At 49.5% G+C, this 18643-nt stretch overlaps 1 protein-coding gene across 1 annotated transcript in view; it reads left to right on the top strand.

The window, feature by feature from the left end:
• Positions 1-18643, top strand: part of ankrd2 (ankyrin repeat domain 2 (stretch responsive muscle)) — a 31633-nt gene that overhangs the window by 1618 nt on the left and 11372 nt on the right. Inside the window, exons 2-5 of the mRNA XM_052027676.1 lie at positions 3659-3937; positions 10850-10957; positions 17163-17312; positions 18422-18529. Of these exons, the coding sequence (XP_051883636.1) occupies positions 3659-3937; positions 10850-10957; positions 17163-17312; positions 18422-18529 (645 nt within the window). The remainder of the gene's footprint in view (positions 1-3658; positions 3938-10849; positions 10958-17162; positions 17313-18421; positions 18530-18643) is intronic.

The raw sequence follows: 18643 nt of genomic DNA, 5'->3' as shown, positions 1-18643 counted from the left end.
CCCCCGAAACGTCGACAGTTTCTTTCCTCCCACAGATGCTGCTCGACCTGCGGGGTGTCCCGCAATGTCAACCGTCCACTCCCCTCCATCGATGCCACCTGACCTGCTGAGTTCCTCCAGCTCTTTGCCCGTTCCTCCAGCATTGTTTGCTGCACCGTTCTGGTACATCCTAAACCAACTTGTCCAAATCAAACTCGTCTCATTCCCCTGTTTTCTCCCCCCCCTTTGCAAACTCTTCCCTTTCAGATAGTTATCCAGCTCCCTTTTGAACCCTACAGTTGAATCTGCCTCCACTGCTACCCCAAGCCTGACCCTGTTTTTCACCTTCCGGTTCTTTCTCCAACTTCCTGCCATGCCCCTGGTTCTTGCCCTCTCCGCCAATGGGAACCGTTCCGCTCTATCTTGAGACACACCAGAGACGGCAGACGCTGGGATCTGGAGCAACACACAAAAAGCTGGAGGGACTCAGCGGGTCAGGAAGCATCTGTGGACAGTCGACATTTCGAGTCGAGTCCAGATGAAGGGTCTTGACCCAAAATGTTGACTGTCCACTTCCGTCCATAGATGCTGCCTGACCCGCTAAGGTCCTCAAGCGTTTTGTATGTTGCTCCTCTCTATCTACTCTAGACCCAGTCGTTTGTCTATCAGATCCCTCGCAACATCCTTGGTGAAGCACAACCCCAGCTTCTCTGGTCTATCCATATAACAAATGTCACTCATCCCTGGATTCATTCATGTAGATCTCTTCTGCACCTGATCTAAGCCCTTCACATCTTTTCTAAAGTCTGGCATCTGGACCAGGATACAATAATCCAACTGTGTCAGAAACAGTGTTCACCAGGACTTCCCCGTTCTTGTTCTCTCTGCCTCTGTTGATGAAGCCGGGATTCTGTCTGCTTCTTTAAGCATTTTCTCAAACCGCTCATCAATCTCTGCACCAAACACCACAAATGAAAATCAAAAACTGCAGATGCTGCAAACCTGAAATAAAGACAGAGAATGCTAGGAACGCCCAACGGGTCAGACAGCATCCGTGGAGAGAGAGACAGACAAGTGAAGAAATGTTTTCTCTCTTTCCCAGTTCTGATGAAGGGTCTTTGACCTGAATCACTAACTCTGCTTCTCTCTCCAAAGACACTGCCTGTCCTGCCGAGTGTTTCCGGCATTTTCCTGGTCTTGTCATGCACATACTCCCCTCAGATCTCCCTGTTCCAGAATTCCTTTAGAATTAGCCGTAATTGGGTCAAACTGTGGTGGCGATCTGTGCTTTAGTCTGTGATCTCACACCCCTCCTCAGTCCTCCAATCACCTTGGACTCCTGTCTCAACACTCCCCCTCTCCTCGTTATTCCGGCCATCTCCTCCCTCCACTCGATCCCGATGCAGGGTTTCGACAATTCCTTCCCCCCACAGACGCTGCTCAACCTGCTGAGTTCTTGCAGCAGATTGTGTGTTGCTCCAGATTCTGGCATCTGCCATCTCTGGTGTCTCCTTTAGAAACACAGCTTCTGTGTAAGAATTTCACACTAATATTTGCCAAACAAACACAAGAAACGTACTGTAATGTGTTTCTGCTTCCACCCTGTAAATCAGTTCTCTACCATTTCCTACCAATTCCTCACCTACACCCATCCAGTGATTCAAGTGTCTCCATTCCCCAGCAAAGGTATCAATTCCGAACAAACTCACCTCCAAACTCCTGGACCCGGGATTCAACACTTCCCTTTGTAACTAGATCCCTGACTTCTGACCAACAGACCGCAGTCAGTGAGGATAGGCAGCAATACCTCCAGCACGATTATCCTCAACACTGGTGCCCCACAAGGCTGCACCCTCAGCCCCGACTCTACTCCCTATACACTCACAACTGTGTGGACAGATTCTGCTCTAACTCCACCTACAAGTTTGCAGATGATACCACTGTAGTGAGCTGTATCTCAAATAACGATGAGTCGGAGTACAGGAAGGAGATAGAGAGCTTAGTGACATGGTGTCATGACAACATGGTGTCAGCCTCCCCTCCATGGACTCTGTCTATACCTCTCGCTGTCTTGGTGAAGCAGCCAGCATAGTCAAAGACCCCACCCACCCGGGTCATTCTCTCTCCTCTCCTCTCCAATCAGGCAGAAGATACAGGAGCCTGAGGGCACGTACCACCAGGCTCAAGGACAGCTTCTACCCCACTGTGATAAGACTATTGAACGGTTCCCTTATATGACGAGATGGACTCTTGACCTCACAATCTACTTTGTTGTGACCTTGCACCTTATTATCTACCTGCAATGCACTTCCCTGTAGCTGTGACACTTTACTCTGTATTCTGTTATTGTTTTACCCTGTACTAACTCAATGCACTGTGTAATGAATTGATCTGTATGAACGGTATGCAAGACAAGTTTTTCACTGTACCTCGGTACAAGTGACAATAATAAACCAATTCCAAATACCGACAACCTTTCCCTCAATGTCAGCAAAACAAAAGTCGTCGTCATACAGCACAGAAAGATGCCCTTTCGCCCACTGAGTCCACACCAACCATCAACACCCACGTACACTGATCCCCACCTTCCCATCAACTCCCCCCAGATTCTACCCCCCACACTCCGGACACTTTACTATGGGCAAATTACATGGGATGTACAGCACAGAAACAGCCCATTTGGCCCAACCAGTTCATGTTGGGGTGTTAGTGCCTCCACTCTAGACTCACCCCATCTTTCCCCACCTCAATCTCTCGGCATAGCCTCCTCTTTGTCCAGCCTCTCCCTAGACACGTTGATACTATGGGAGGGGGGAGAAGAGAGAATGTCTGGGGCGGGTGGGGTCTTTGATTATTCTGGCTGCTTTTCTGAGGCAGCCCATGGAGGGGAGGCTGGTTCTCGCAATGTGCTGAGCTGTATCCACAACTCTCTGCCCTCCCCACCTTCCTCTCCTATCAGATCCCACCATCTGCAGCCCTGTGTCACCTCCACCCGTCACCTCCCGGCCTCTGTCACTGTTCCCACTCTCCCCTCCTCCATCTGCCTACCACCCCTCCTCACCTGGATCCACCCATCACCTGCCAGCTCTTGCTGCACCTCCTTACACTGACCATCTCCGCCCTACTCTTTCAGCCCTGATGAAGGGTCTCGACCCGAAACGTCGACTGTCCATTTCCCTCCACAGGTGCTGCCCGACTCGCTGAGTACCTCCAGCATCATGTGTGTTGCTGGATTCCCTTCGTCGTTTGACCCAAGGCGGACTTTCCCTGCATCTCCCGGAAAGATAAAGGATTACTTTCCAGGCCTTGGCAGGCAGCTGTGAAGAGTTTAGAGCTGACTCTTTAACATGATGTGAGCTGCACAAATTAGAGTATAATCTCCACATTCCTGCTCCCACTCCGATCCCTGAACATCAGTCACCCGCAGTCCACATACCTCTGCCTTAGTGTCATCTCCCTGTCTGGGTTTATTCCATGATTTACAAGGACTCTGTGTCCCTTCAGAGCACGACCGCACTACCTCGCTGTGGCAGCCAGCTTGTTCAATGACCTCAAAGTCTTTGCATTCCCTGCACATCTGCGCTGGTTGCTAAAGTAGTGCTACCCTCCCCTCCCCCTCCAACCCCAATCCCAACCGGAGTCGGTGCCAGATCCCATCCTGGGCATTGTCCATTCTCAGAGCCCACCTGTCTGTCAGTGTGACCGGCCAGGGAGAGTCCCCTCCCTCGCCGCCCCCACCTCCTGCACGCTCCCCCCAGCCCTGCCCCTCCTTCCTCCACACTCCAACCCAGGCAACAGCTATAAAGCAGCCCAGCACAGAGGAGATCTGTCCCCGCGCACAGCACCCGGCCGCCCCAGCTCTCTGACCGAGGCAACAAGAGCCATGGAAGGGGACGTGGAAATCAGCTCGCTGATCGACCAGGTGGAGCGGAAGGAGAGCCTAGAGAGAGCTGAGCAGGTATTGTTCAACGTGCATCCGAAACAGCTGGAAAGCCGTGCGAGCAGGAAAACATCTGGACGGTAATGGGGAAGGGTGACCATCTGACGTGGTAAATGCGGGCTCACTCTTAAGTTTTAAGAATAAATTGGATAGATACATGGACGGGAGAGGTCTGGAGGGTTATGGACAGTGCAGGTCAATGGGATTAGCGGAATAAAGTTTTGGCACAGACTAGAAGGGCTGAATGGCCTGTTTTCAGTGCTGTAGTGTTCTATGGTTCTATGGTACTGAATCTAATTGGATATCCCCCTCCACAGACAGAGGACAGGCTCGATGAGCTGAATGACTTCTGTCCACTGCATTCATGCTGTCCCACCGTTAAATAAATTGACTGGGTTATAACCTCATCTCTGCCTCCCTGTCTACCCTCGGTGACCTTTCAACCCCGCTCTAATGTATTGAGCTCTGCTTTAAAGACTCTGCTTTTATTGCTCTTTGAGGAGAAGAGTTCGGAATACCACCCTGTGAGAGAAAATCGTCACCACATCTCTGAGTCAGAATCAGAATCAGGTTTATTGTCGCTGACATATTAGGAATAGAGGAATAGATAGTGGACAGCTATCGCCTCTTTCCCAGGGCACCAGTGCTCAATACAAAAGGGCATGGCTTTAAAGTAATGGGTGGGAAGTTCAAGGGAGACATCAGAGGAAGGTTTTTTACCCAGAGAGTGGTTGGGGCATGGAATGCGCTGCCTGGGGTTGTGGTGGAGGCAGGTACATTGGTCAGATTCCAGAGGTTGCTAGATAAGCATATGGAGGAATTTAAAATAGAGGGATATGTGGGAGGAAGGGGTTAGATGGTCTTAGGCGAGGTTTAAAGGTCGGCACAACATGGTGGGCCGAAGGGCCTGTATTGTGCTGTACTGTTCTATGATTCTATGATATGTCATGAAATTTGTTGTTTTGTGGCAGCAGTACAGTGCGAGACATAAAGATGCAACCCCTTATTTTTACAGTGACCCCTCATTCTAGACTCTCCCACAAGAGGAAAAATTCTCACCTCATCCACCCTGTCACAAACTCTTGGGATCTTGTATATTACAGTGCAGTCCCTCTCAGAATCTCCAGTGACACAAGCCCAGTCTGTCCATCCTTCCTTCAGAAGACAGCCAACCCATTCCAGGATTCTCCCAACATGTTCCTAACAGCACATGGGAAGAACATTCCACAATTAGTTCCACGGACAGGAAGTGAAATTGCAACTGGCGATCCCCTAACTTTGGCCGAAAGGGTAGAGGAAACCTGGTAAAAGTGGGAATCCGCCGTTCCGCGCCTTTTTCCTCCCAAATCCATCCCGTTTTTTTTCCGCCTTTGATCAGTAGTCCTTCCCCAAGCCTGTGGAAGCACAGCTCCCAGGTGCTCATGTTAGAGAAAATGCAGCGTTAGTTGTTAGCCAAGTAATCAAGGTCCTTCAAGCGACTGGCAAACTCATTTCCAAACTATGTCTGGGATTGACGGGAGTTCCATAGAACATAGAACATAGAACATAGAACACTACAGCACAGTACAGGCCCTTCGGCCCACAATGTTGTGCCAACATTTTATCCTGCTCTAAGGTCTATCTAACCCTTCCCTCCCACATAGCCCCCATTTCTCTATCATTCATGTGGCTATCTAAGAGTCTCTTAAATGTCCCTAAAGTATCTGCCCCCCCCCCCCGCCGGCAGTGCGTTCCACGCACCCACCACTCTCTGTGTAAAAAACTCACCCCTGACATCCCCCTTATACCTTCCTCCAATCACCTTAAAATTATGTCCCCTCGTGTTAGCCATTGTCGCCCTGGGAAAAAGTCTCTGACTGTCCACTCGACCTATGCCTCTTATCATCTTGTACACCAGCATCCAGCACCTGGAGAATCCTCGGGAAAGAACTTGGCAGCTTCAGACATTAAATGGAGGGTGGGGAATATACAGACCTGAGGAATTGGGTAATTGGAATTTTTTTGTCTTCACTGGTATAATTTGTGTATAACTTATGTTCTGTGTGTTGTCTGTAGCTACGTGCCTGTGATGCCACTGCAAGCAAGTTTTTCATTGTACCTGTACCTCGCTGCACTAACTGGACTTGATTCGACTTGACTTAATAAGAGAGCATTTAAGGGAGAATTGAAGAGATATTCAAGGTGCAATGTGATTGAGAGCCACCTAATTCTGGGGCAGGTCCTAACCGTTTCCATTCCTGGGTGTCGAATTTGGGATAATTCAAAGTCAAAGTCAAAGTCGAGTTTATTTTACAAGGTTAATGGCAGGATTCTTAGCAGTGTGGAGGAACAGGGAGATCTTGGGGTCTGCGTCCATAGATCCCTCAAGGTTGCCACACAGGTCGGAAGGGTTGTTAAGAAGGCGTGTGGTGTGTTGGCCTTCATTAGTTGGGCTATTGAGTTCAAGGGCTGCGAGGTGATGTTGCAGCTCTATAGAACTTTGGTTAGACCACACTTGGAATATTGTTTTCAGTTCTGGTCACCTCATTATAGGAAGGACATGGAAGCTTTAGAGAGGGTGTGGAGGAGATTTACCAGGATGCTGCCTGGATTGGAGATCATGTCTTATGAGGATAGGTTGAGCGAGCTAGGGCTTTTCTCTTTAGAGAGAAGGAGGATGAGAGGTGGCTTGATAGAGGTGCACAAGATGATAAGAGGCATAGATCGAGTGGACAGTCAGAGACCTTTTCCCAGGGTGAAAATGGCTAACACGAGGGACATAATTTTAAGGCGATTGGAGGAAGGTATAAGGGGGATGTCAGGGGTAAGTTTTTTACACAGAGAGTGGTGGGTGCATCGAACGCTCTGCTGGCAGAGGTTGTGAGGGCAGATACATTAGGGATATTTTAAGGGACTCTTAGATAGACACATCAATGATAGAGAAATGGGAGGGAAGGGTTAACATTTGGGAGGGAAGGGTTAGATAGATATTAGGGCAGGATAAAAGTCAGCACAACATTGTGGGCTGAAGTACACATTCTGTGCTGTAGTGTTCTATGTTCTATTTTCCATGTACATGTGTGCACAGATGCAATGAAAAACTTACTTGCAGCAGCATCACAGGCACAAAGCATCAGATAAGCAGCATTCACAAGAAAAACATAAATTAAACAGAAATAAAACACAATTTTTACAAGAAAGAACACAATTAGAAGAAATAAAAAGTCCATTTTAGTGCAAAGTGATCAAAGTGGTCATAGTGTTGCTAAACTGCAGTGATTAGGGTTGTGCCGGTTGGTTCAGGAACCGAATGGTTGAAGGGAAGTAGCTGTTCCTGAACCTGGTGGTGTGGGACTTCAGGCTTCTGTACCTCCTGCCCAATGGTAGCTGCGAGAAGATGGCATGGCCCGCACCTGTTTTATGAGCTGCAAATTAAGAGCTTTACGTCGCTGGGGCAATAGATTATGCTGAGTTCATGGATCTGTCCAAATGTCACCTGTGGATTGATGTTTAATTGTTGCCAGAAAGCTGTGGGTTCAAGTCTCACTGCGGGCCCGGGGGCACGAGATTCTTGTGTGCAGTACTGGGGGAATGGTGTGCTGCCTGCACCTTATGGTTGAGATGTTAAACCTAAGACCGTTTCTGCTCCTTCAGCTGCCCCCACTTTGAAGAACAGCAGAGAAATACTCTCAGGAGAATCATTGAAGGTTTTATGACACAGAAGGAGCCATTCAGCACATTGTAACTGTGCTGGTCAAAAAAGAGTTACCCAGTCTAAACCCACCTGCCCACACTGTGTCTGTAACAGCTCTACAAGTCCAGACCCCAGGACCGTTTAACTGTGGGGAGGGTTTCTCCCTCTCCCACTCCTTCAGGGACTGAGTTCCAGTCCCCACCACCCTCTGGGTGAGAAAAATCCTTCCTTACGTCCCCTCACATCCTGCTATAAATCTCCGGGTTAGTGACACCTCAGCTTAGGGAATCAGGACCTGCCTATTCGTTCTAATTAGTCCCCTCCTAATTCTGTACACCTCCTCTGCAATCAAGCCTCCTCTGTTCCAAACTGACCGAATCTTTCCTCACAAATTTTTCCAGTTTAGTTAATACTTATCCTTCAATTAAAGGGTTTGTAATCATCTGATCATTATGTGGTTTGTGTTTCTGGGAAAACAAGCTAAGTGCTGGAGGAACTCAGCGGGTTGAGCAGTATCTGAGGGGGGAGAAGAATTGTCAATGTTTTGGTCCTTAAGCAGGGTTTTGAACTGAAACGTCCACCATTCCTTCCCCCCACAATAGTCTTATAACAGCAGGATAGAAGCTGTCCTTGAGCCTGGTGGTGCGTGCTTTCAGGCTTTGGTACCTTCTGCCTGATGGGAGGGGGGAGAAGAGAGAATGTCCGGGGTGGGTGGGGGTCTTTGATTATGCTGGCTGCTTTACCGAGGCAGTGAGAAGTGTAGACAGAGTCCGTACTTAACCATTGTAGTTTTTATTCTCTACGTGAAAACATTTAAATATTAACCATTTCCAGAGGGGAGTGTTACACAAACACTTTCAGCAGGAGGGAATTAAACCCTGGGTTGTAAAGCAAAAAAAAACTGTAGAAGCTGGAAATCTGGAATGAAAACAGAGAATGCTGGAAACACTCAGCAGGTCAGGCAGCGTCTGTGGAGAAGTTTTTCTAGGTTGTTCCTGTTGAATTTTCTTGACAGGAACATTTTAGGATTAACCTCTTGATTTAAAAAAAAGACATTTAAGTATCACCTTCTACTGCCTCAGGATATCTCACAAGCTCAATTAAGTACCTTTTCGAATTTAGTCACAGTTATAATGTAGGAACAAAGCAATTGACATACGCAGCAAGATCCCATAAATGCAAGGAGACACCAGAGACTGCAGATGCTGAAATCTGGAACAACAAACAGTCTGCTGGAGAAACTCAGTAGTACGATGAGATGGACTCTTGACCTCACAGTCTACCTCGTCATGGCCCTTGCACCTTATTGTCTGCCTGCACTGCACTTTCTCTGTAACTGTAACACTTTATTCTGCATTCTGTTATTGTTTTCCCTTGTACTGCCTCAATGCACTGACATAATGAAATGATCTGTCTGGATGGCAGGCAAAACAAAGTTTTTCACTGTACCTCGGTACATGTGACAATAATAAACCAATTACCAATTTAAGGGAAAAAAAACTCTCCTTTCTGACACCCTCTTCCTCAGATTTGGAATGTCCAACATCAATAACCAGCCAGTGCAGCGATGCTTTCACCAGTTCACCAGAGCAACAAACGAATTCGGACCGGAGAAGGCCATTCAGCCCCTCAAACCTGCTCCACCATTCAATGAGATCATGGCTGATATGATTCTACCCCAGGACTACACTGCTACCTTCCACCAGTAACCTTTCACACTGCTGCTTATCACGAATCTCTGTTGTTACCACACGGAAAGAGGCCATTCAGCCTATCAGGGCCACACCAACCCCATTCCCCTCTCTTCATCCCCCCTGTAGCTCTGCAACCTATTGTCTCTCACACACACCCATCAACTCCCCTTTGCTGCTTTTTGCCACTTACTAAGGGGTAATTTACAGCGGCCAATTCACCTACCACCACGTCTTTGGGATGTGGGAGGAAACCGGAGCACCAGGGGGAAACCTACGCGGTCACAGGGAGAACGTGCAAACTGCACGCAGACAGTGCCCGAGGTCAGGATCGAACCAGGGTCTCTGGGGCTGTGAGGCAGCGGCCTACTTGTTGCACCTCTGTGCTGCCCTATTAAAATATTCGGACTCTTTGAGGAAGAGAGTTCCAAATTCTGACAACAGCCTGAGAGAGACAAAAAGCACCATCTCAGCTTTACATGAGGAACCCGTTATTTTTAAACATTGACCCTCTCTGTTCTAGATTATCCCAAAAGAGGAATCTTCCTCTCCACATTCCTGTCAGGACTTTCTTGTCTGTTTTAATTAAGCGCCCTCTCCCTCTCCTGAACACCAGCACATACAAGCTCAGCCTCTCCATCCGTAAGACAGCCAGTACATTCCTATTAATCTAGTAAACCTTCCGTGAACCGTTCCCAACTCATTGACGGCCTTTGATGAGGAGAGCAATACTGTGGAGACACCAGAGACTGCAGACGTTGGAATCTGGAGCAACGAACAAACTGCTGGAGGAACTCAGCGGGTCGAGCAGCTTCTGTGGGAGGGAGAGGAATCGTCGACGTTTCGGGTCGAGACCTGCATCAGGACTGAGAGTGGAGAGGGGAGGTGGTCGGTATAAGAGGGGGAGGGGTGAGACAGGGGCCAGTAGGTGATTGGTGGACCGAGGAGGGTGAAGGATGATGGGCAGGTAGGCGAGTGGGAGGGTGGAGTTGGGAGACCGAGGCAGGTGGATGGTAGGTGGAGGCAGGTAGGGGGAGGGTGAAGGTGGCGACACTTAGGATGAATACGTACAGAGTGCTCCAGACATGGTCGTAGCAATGCCTGATATATAATGTCCCCTTGTAGTATTCCATTTCCCTTGCAGTAAACAGTCTCATCCTTTCACCTTTCCTAATTACTTATTGGCCCTGCTTACTAGCCTTTTATGAATCATGAACAGAGACACCCAGATCCTTCAGGCTGCTTTGTGTTAGTTGACCCTCCCATCAACACACAATCTGCTGGAGGAACTCAGCGGGTCTGGCGGTATCTGCGGAGGGAAATGGGCAGTCCACATTTTAGGTGAAGACTCTTCATGTGTGTTGCTCCAGATTCCAGCACGTGCTTGTGTCTCTTGTGTCTCCATGACCATCTCATCAGTCTGATTGACCCAGAGCATGGATGCAATGGGCCGAATGGACTGTTTCTGTGCTGTACCTCTCTATGACTCTATGAGAGAGAGAGGAGGGATACTGCAGTCGATGTTTCCACATGCTGATAAAACTCTGCTTATCTCCACGTTCTCAGCAGAAATCCCGGGGCTGTAAGGTGGCGATCACTGAAATGGACACGGCTGATCTGGAAAAGGAGAAGTATCGGGAGGCAGCTAAAGGCAGCAGAGTCCTGGCGGTGAAGGTAACAGTTGCTCGGGCACAGCTCCAAGGCATGCCCTGGGGAATGAGGGTCATAAAGCAAATTCAACACGATGACTCATGTGATCAGTCTGTCACTCCTCCCCCCAGCTCCTGCCTCACCAGCCCTCTCCCCCATCCACAATTCCGCAGTGTGACGGAATTCTCCACACGTCAGCCCTGTCCCTCCGAAACCTCAACATGATAAGGCAGCCCACAGCCCAGACACCCCTCCCTCCACCACCGGCACACAGTGGCTGCAGTGTGCACCGTCGACGGAAAAGTGAATCGTGTGACACTGTAGTGAGTCATGTGATCCTGTCACTATAGTGAGTCATGTGACCCTGCGTCACTGTAGTGAATCATGTGACCCTGTCACTATAGTGTCATGTGACACTGTGCCACTGTAGTGTTATGTGACCCTGTCACTATGGTGAGTCATGTGACACTGCACCACTGTGGTGAGTCATGTGACCCTGTCACTATTGTGAGTCATGTGTCATGGTGTCACTGTAGTGAGTCATGTGACACTGTCACTGGAATGAGTCATGTGACTGTCACTGGAATGGGCCATGTGACACTGTCACCAGAGTGAGTCATGTGACACTGTCACTGTAGTGAGTCATGTGACATTGTGTCACTGTAGTGAGTCATGTGACACTATCACTACAGTGAATTATATTGCACAGTGTCACCACAGGCTGAGGCATGTGACTGTTTTCCTTTACCTAAGCAGTCCCTTGGGATCGGTGACCTGCTTCTCCTCTGGTTCTGTGGGTTCCGAGGTGACCATTTCCACCCAGACTACCCACTGCGGGCACCTCCTGGCACCGCCAATACCGTCTCTGTCAGATCGACTGGAAGGACAAGAGAACCGGCATCAGTGCCCTCTCCCAGGTCAACAGCCTCGGCACTGAGGTCCGAGTCACATCACAGCGTCATTCACATGTCTGACACCAGACTCGTGAAACACTCACTCTATTCCAAGCTCCATCACTGACGAAAACATCAAGAATGTGCCCAAATTTTCCTTGAAATCCTGGCCCATGACCACTCAGAGAGTCGTGGATTTATGGAAGTTGTCGCCACATACAGCTGTGGAGATCCGATCACTGGGGGTGTTTAAGGAGGAGATTGATAGGTATCTAATTAGACAGGGTATGAAGGGATATGGGGAAAAGGCCGGGAGTTGGGGCTTGGTGGGAGAATAGTTTAGCTCATGGTGAAGTGATGGAGCAGACTCGATGGGCCGAATGGCCTACTTCTGCTCCTTTGTCTTGTGATCTTGTGAAGGTGCAGAAGGAGTATTTGGGATGGGATTGAGAGGTTGCAGTCTCTGTGTCTGGAGCACACAGAAGCCCTGCGTAAACAGCAGAAGGAGCGGACCCCCTCCCAAACTACCCACCCCTCCGTTCCATTGACTACCTCCTGCCCCGCTTACAGGAGAGTTTGCGGATCCAGCAATGGCCTCATCAGCCAGCTCAGATCCCATGGAACTGAAGTGGAAGCAAGTCATCCTCAGTGCTGAGGGAGTGCCTGAGGGGAGAAGGAGGGAGAAGAACTTGGACAAGTACACGGATGGGAAAGGTTTAGAGGGATATGGGCCAAGCTGCAGGCAAATGGAACTGGCTCAGTTGGGCATTTGGTTGGCATGGATGAGTTGGGCTGAAGGGCCTGTTTCTGTGCTGTATGACACTAAGAGGCAGAGGAAGAGGAAGTGCTGTAGAGGGCTACCATGTGGGTCATATTTCGCTGCATCACCAGGGAGAAGTCACCTGATCGTGTCTGATGAATGTATTTGGGAAATAATTGTCACAACCAGCCAATAGGCCCTGATCCAACTGGTGTGGGCTCCAGCAATAACTCAGCTCCAAAGTCAATATTAGCCTCACCTTCACAGTGTGAATGTCACAGGAGATCAGCTGGTAACACTAACAACTGCAATCAGTTCATGGCATAATGCCCTCTGCTCCACAGAGCAGGGTGTTCTGTTGCTTTAATAACGGTGTGAGCTTTGTTCAACAGCTGCTGTAAGTCGCAGAGATTTATCCACTGACCTTTGCTTTCAGTCGCACTGCCTGTAATGTTTGCAGCTGTTGGCCTGGTTCAGTCTAGCACCTCTATGTCCCACAGCCCAATGTCACACCTCCCACGTTATACAAGGAAACTCAGAACCAGAATCAGAATCAGGTTTATTATCACCGATTTGATGATGTGAAAGTTGTTTTGTGGCAGCAGTACAGAGCAAAGGAATAAAATTACTTTAAGTTACAAAAATATATAAATAGCCCAATAAAAAGCAATAACGAGGTAGTGTTCATGGATTCATGGACCATTCAGAAACCTGATGGCAGAGGGGAAGAAGCTGTTTCTGAATCATTGAGTGTGTGTCCTCAGGCTCCTGTACCACCTCCCCGATGGTAGTAATGAGAAGAGGGCATGTTCCAGACGGTGAGGGTCCTTTTCTTGACGCACCGTCTCTTGAAGACGTCCTCAATGGTGGGGGGGGGGGGGGGGGGTTGTACCCATGATGGAGCTGGCTGAGTCTACAACCCTCTGCAGCCTCTCGTGATCCTGCACATTGGAGCCTCCGTACCAGGCGGTGATGCAACCAGTCAGAATGCTCTCCACCGTACATCTGTAGAAGTTTGTAAGAATCTTTGGTGATGTACTGAATCTTCTCAAACTCTCTAACGAAGTAGAACCGCTGGCATGCCTTCTTCGTGTTTGTATCAATGTGTTGGGCCCAGGATAGATCCTCCACGATGTTGACACCCAGGAACTTGAAGCTGTTCACCCTTTCCACCGCTGACCCCTCAGTGAGGACTGGTGTGTGTTCTCCTGACTTCCCCTTCCTGAAGCCCACAGTTAATTCCTTGGTCTTGCTGACGTTGAGTGCAAGCTTGTTGTTGTGACACCACTTGATTCTTTGAGTCTATGCTAGATCTCAGAGCAAGCCCATCTCCTATTTATTGGTTATTGGTAAATGGTTTATTATTGTCACGAGTACAGTCAAAAGCTTGTGTTTGCAATGACAACAACCTTTCCCTCAATGTCAACAAAAGAGCTGGTCATTGACTTCAGGAAAGGGGGCGGTGTACATGCACCTGTCTACATCAATGGTGCTGAGGTCGAGAGGGTTGAGAGCTTCAACTTCCTGGGACTGAACATCACCAACAGCCTGTCCTGGTCAGATCACGTAGATGCCACGGCCAAGAAAGCTCACCAGCACTTCTACTTCCTCAGGAGGCTAAAGAAATTGGGTTTGTCCCCTTTGACTCTCACCAACTTTTACCAATGCACCACAGAAAGCATCCTATCTGGATGCATCATGGCTTGGTATGGCAACTGCTCTGCCCAGGACCGCCAGAAACTGCAGAGAGTTGTGGACACAGCCCAGTGCATCACGGACACCAGCCTCCCCTCCTTGTCTTGGTGAAGCAGCCAACATAATCAAAGACCCCACCCACCCGGATCATTCTCTCTTCTCTCCTCTTCCATCAGGTAGAAGATACAGGAGCCTGAGGGCACGTACCACCAGACTTAAGGACAGCTTCTACCCCACTGTGATAAGACTATTGAACGGTTCCCTTATACAATGAGATGGACTCTGACTTCACAATCTACCTTGTTGTGACCTTGCATCTTATTGCACTGCACTTTCTCTGTGGCTGTGACACTTTACTGTTACCATTTTTACCTGTACTACATCAATGCACTCTGTACTAACTCAATGTAACTGCGCTGTGTAATGAATTGACCTGTATGATCGGTTTGTAAGACAAGCTTTTCACTGTACCTCGGTACAAGTGACAATAATAAACCAATACCAATACCATCAGACAGATCATTCCGTAAGTACATTGAAGTAGTACAAAAGAAAACAGAACAGAATGCAGAACATAGTGTTACGGTTACAGAGAAAGTGCAGTGCAGGCAGACAATAAGGTGCTAGAGCCACGACGAGGTAGATTGGGAGATCAAGAGTTCATCTTTATCGTATCGGCAGCATGTGCAGGGGAACACCACCACCTGCAGGTTCCCTTCCAAGTCACACACCATCCTGACTTGAAAATACATCAGTGGTCTTTCATGCTTGCTGGATTGAAGCAGGCACATTAACAACATTTAACAGACACTTGGACGGGTGCATGGATAGGAAAGGTTCAGAGGGATATAGCCCAAATGCTGGCAAATGGGACGGCATCTTGGTCGGCATGGAGTGGTTGGGCCAAAGAGAGATGCAGCTCTATAAAACTCTGGTTAGACCACACTTGGAGTACTGTGTCCAGTTCTAGTCACCTCATTATAGGATGTGGAAGCATTGGAAAGGGTGCAGAGGAGATTTACCAGGATGCTGCCAGGTTTGGAGAGAATGGATTATGAGGAGAGACTAAGGGAGCTAGGGCTTTACTCATTGGAGAGGAGGAGGATGAGGGGAGACATGATAGAGGTGTACAAAATATTAAGAGGAATAGATAGAGTGGACAGCCAACGCCTCTTTCCCAGGGCGCCAATGCTCAATACAAGAGGGCATGGCTTTAAAGTAATGGGTGGGAAGTTCAAGGGAGACATCAGAGGAAGGTTTTTTACCCAGAGAGTGGTTGGGGCATGGAATGCGCTGCCTGGGGTAGTGGTGGAGGCAGGTACATTGGTCAAATTCAAGAGATTGTTAGATAAGCATATGGAGGAATTTAAAATAGAGGGATATGTGGGAGGATGGGGTTAGATAGACTTAGGTGTGGTTTAAAGGTCGGCACAACATTGTGGGCCGAAGGGCCTGTATTGTGCTGTACTGTTCTATGTTCTGTCTTCTATTTGTTCACGAGTCTGATGACAGCGGGATAGAAACTGTCCTTGAGACTAGTGGTCTGTGTTTTCAGGCTTTTGTATCGACTGCCTGATGAGAGGGGGGAGAAGGGAGAATGTCTGGGGTGGGAGGGGTCCTTGATTATGCCGGCTGCTTTGCCGAGGCAGCGGGAAGTGTGGACGGAGTCCACAGAGGGGAGGAAGAAAAAGTGTATGAGGAAAGAGAGAGACAGACAGACAGAGAAAGAGGGAGAGAAAGAGAGAGAGGGTGAGAGGGTGAGAGAGGAGAGGGAGAGAGAGGGAGAAACAGAGTGAGGGGGATGGAGAGCAGTAAGGTGAGGGAGAGTGTACATGAAGAAAGAGGGAAAGAGAGTGAGTGTGAGGGAGAGAGGGAGAAAGTGTGAAGGGGAGGGAGGGGGGCATGAGGGCATGAGGGAGAGACAGAACGTGAGGGAGAAAGAGTGTATGAGGAAGGGAAAGCACGTGTTAACGTGTGGGGCGTGTGTGAGGGAGAGAGAGAGAGTCTGTATGTGACAGGGAGGGAGTCGGAAGGTGCGGTACAGGGAGGGTCTGTCTCTCACTCTTTGTCTCCCTCTCCCAGATTGCTCTCCCTCCCACTCTCTCTCTGTCCTTTTTCTCTCTCTGTCACTCTCCCTCTCTCTCTCCCTCCCTCTCTCCCTCTCTCTTCACCCCTCTCTCCCACACTCCCTCTCCCCTCTCTCCCACTCTCTCTCCCCTCTCTCCCACTCTCTCTCTCCCTCTCCTTCTCTCTCTCTCCCACACTCTCCCCCTCCCTCCCTCTCTCCCTCTCTTTCTCCCCCTCCCTCTCTCCCTCTCTTCACCCCTCTCTCCCACACTCCCTCTCCCCTCTCTCCCACTCTCTCTTTCCCTCTCACTCTCTCCCTCCCTCTCCTCCCTCTCTCTCCCACTCTCTCTCTCCTCTCTCTCGCACACTCTCTCTCACTCCCTCCCTCTCTCCCTCTCTCCACCCCTCTCTCCCACACTCCCTCTCCCCTCTCTCCCACTCTCTCTCTCCCTCTCACTCTCTCCCTCCCTCTCCTTCTCCCTCTCTCTCCCACTCTCTCTCTCACTCCCTCCCTCCCTCCCTCTCCCTCTCTCTCCCTCTCTCTCTCTCCCCCTCTCTCTCCCACTCTCTCCTCTCTCTCACTCTCTCACTCCTTCCCTCCCTCTCCCTCTCTCTCCCCCTCCCTCTCTCCCACTCTCTCTCTCTCTCCCACTCTCTCCCTCCCTCTCTCCCTCTCTCCCCCTCTCTCTCTCTGTGCCCCCTGTCACACCCCTTCCCATCCGTAATAAGCCCCACACATACTTCAACCTCAGGCATAAACAACAAACAGAACTGATAACCAAGTGTACTCTCACCTTTATGTTTGACGCCTCAGGGTGAAGAAAGAGTGAGAAAGACTTCGAGGGATCTGCGTCAAGAAATAATCAGTCTGGGCGGAATCCAAAATCTAATAGAACTTCGAAAGAAAAGAAGAGAGAGGAAAAAGGTTCCACCTCCCGAACCAGAGAAGGAGACAGAGGAGATTGTAAGTGTATCGTGTAAGAGATATGCCCAATGCCCAATATGCCCACTGCAGCTGCAGTGGATGAAGCCAAGGTCAGTGGAGGAAGGATTGGATGGAGAATCCAATATGGATCAGGATGCTGAATACTCTCTGCAGTGTTAAGTCCAGACAGTGTGTACCTCCAAGAAACCCACCTCATTTCCTATCTTGTCCTCCCAAACTAATCACATTTTATTTAAGGACAACAGAATCTCAAAGAATTAAAGACTAGGGTGGGATTCAAATCAACGTCATCAGGTCCTGAGCCCATCTTTCAGTCCAGAGAGCTGAGCATTATTAATTGACACTTCCAAGACCAACGGAGCGCAATGGGCTGACGGGAGTTCTGGCACTGGATCTGGGTGGGTGTTGGTCCCTAGCCTTGGCACAATCCCAATCCCAATCCCAATGCAAGTAAGGAGGGAAAATGGGAACAGGCAAGTTGGCTTTTCCAATGTTCTATCCACCTAATAGAGTCATTGGATCAGCCCACGCAGCTCATGCTGACTATACACCACCCATTTACACGGAAACACTGGAGGGAATGCTGCAGCATCTATGGAGGGAAGTTGACAGTGAACACTTTGAGTGGACATTTTCGGATCTGGTCCAGATGAAGGGTCTCGACCCGAAACGTCCACTGTCCATTTCCCTCCACAGAAGCCGCTGAGTTCCTCCAGTGTTTTGTGTGTTGCACCAGATTCCAGTCTCTTGCGTCTCCTGTGTACCCAGCTACACTAACCCCACTGTATTCTCCCCACATTTCCACCATCTCCCCCAGGTTCTACCCCTCACCCACACACTAGGGGACAATTTACGGTGGCAAATTAACCCCTCGACTCGCAATTCTCTGGGATGTGGGAGGAAACCGGAGCACCCAGGGGGAACCCACGCGGTCATGGGTAGAACGTGCAAACTCCACACAGACAGTGCCCGAGGTCAGGATTGAACCCGGGTCTCTGGAGCTGTGAGGCAGCGGCTCTACCTGCTGCGCCACTCTGGTTCTTTATTTGTAGAGGATCCGGAAGGAAGACTTTGAGGGGGGTCCCAGTGTCATGCTGCACCTGGTGAGAATCATTCTGTGTCTGCAGGAAGGTCCAGTGGAAGTCTCCATGTTCCTGACCTCTGCGGTTCAGGGCAAGGTCAAAACCATCGAGAGATACCTGGCAGACGGTGGAGACGCCAACGCCTGTGATGAGGTGAGTGGGGGCGCTCTCCCTACTCGCCGGCCCATCCCATTCCTGTTTCGATTCACCCCTTCCCTGGGGCACAGCAAGATCCCACCGAGGAGCAGGGTGCAAGTGAGCCAGCGA

This window comes from Pristis pectinata, chromosome 12 (assembly GCF_009764475.1).
Source record: "Pristis pectinata isolate sPriPec2 chromosome 12, sPriPec2.1.pri, whole genome shotgun sequence".
In the NCBI taxonomy this organism is placed as follows: Eukaryota; Metazoa; Chordata; class Chondrichthyes; order Rhinopristiformes; family Pristidae; genus Pristis; species Pristis pectinata.
This window is presented reverse-complemented; position numbering and strand designations above follow the sequence as displayed.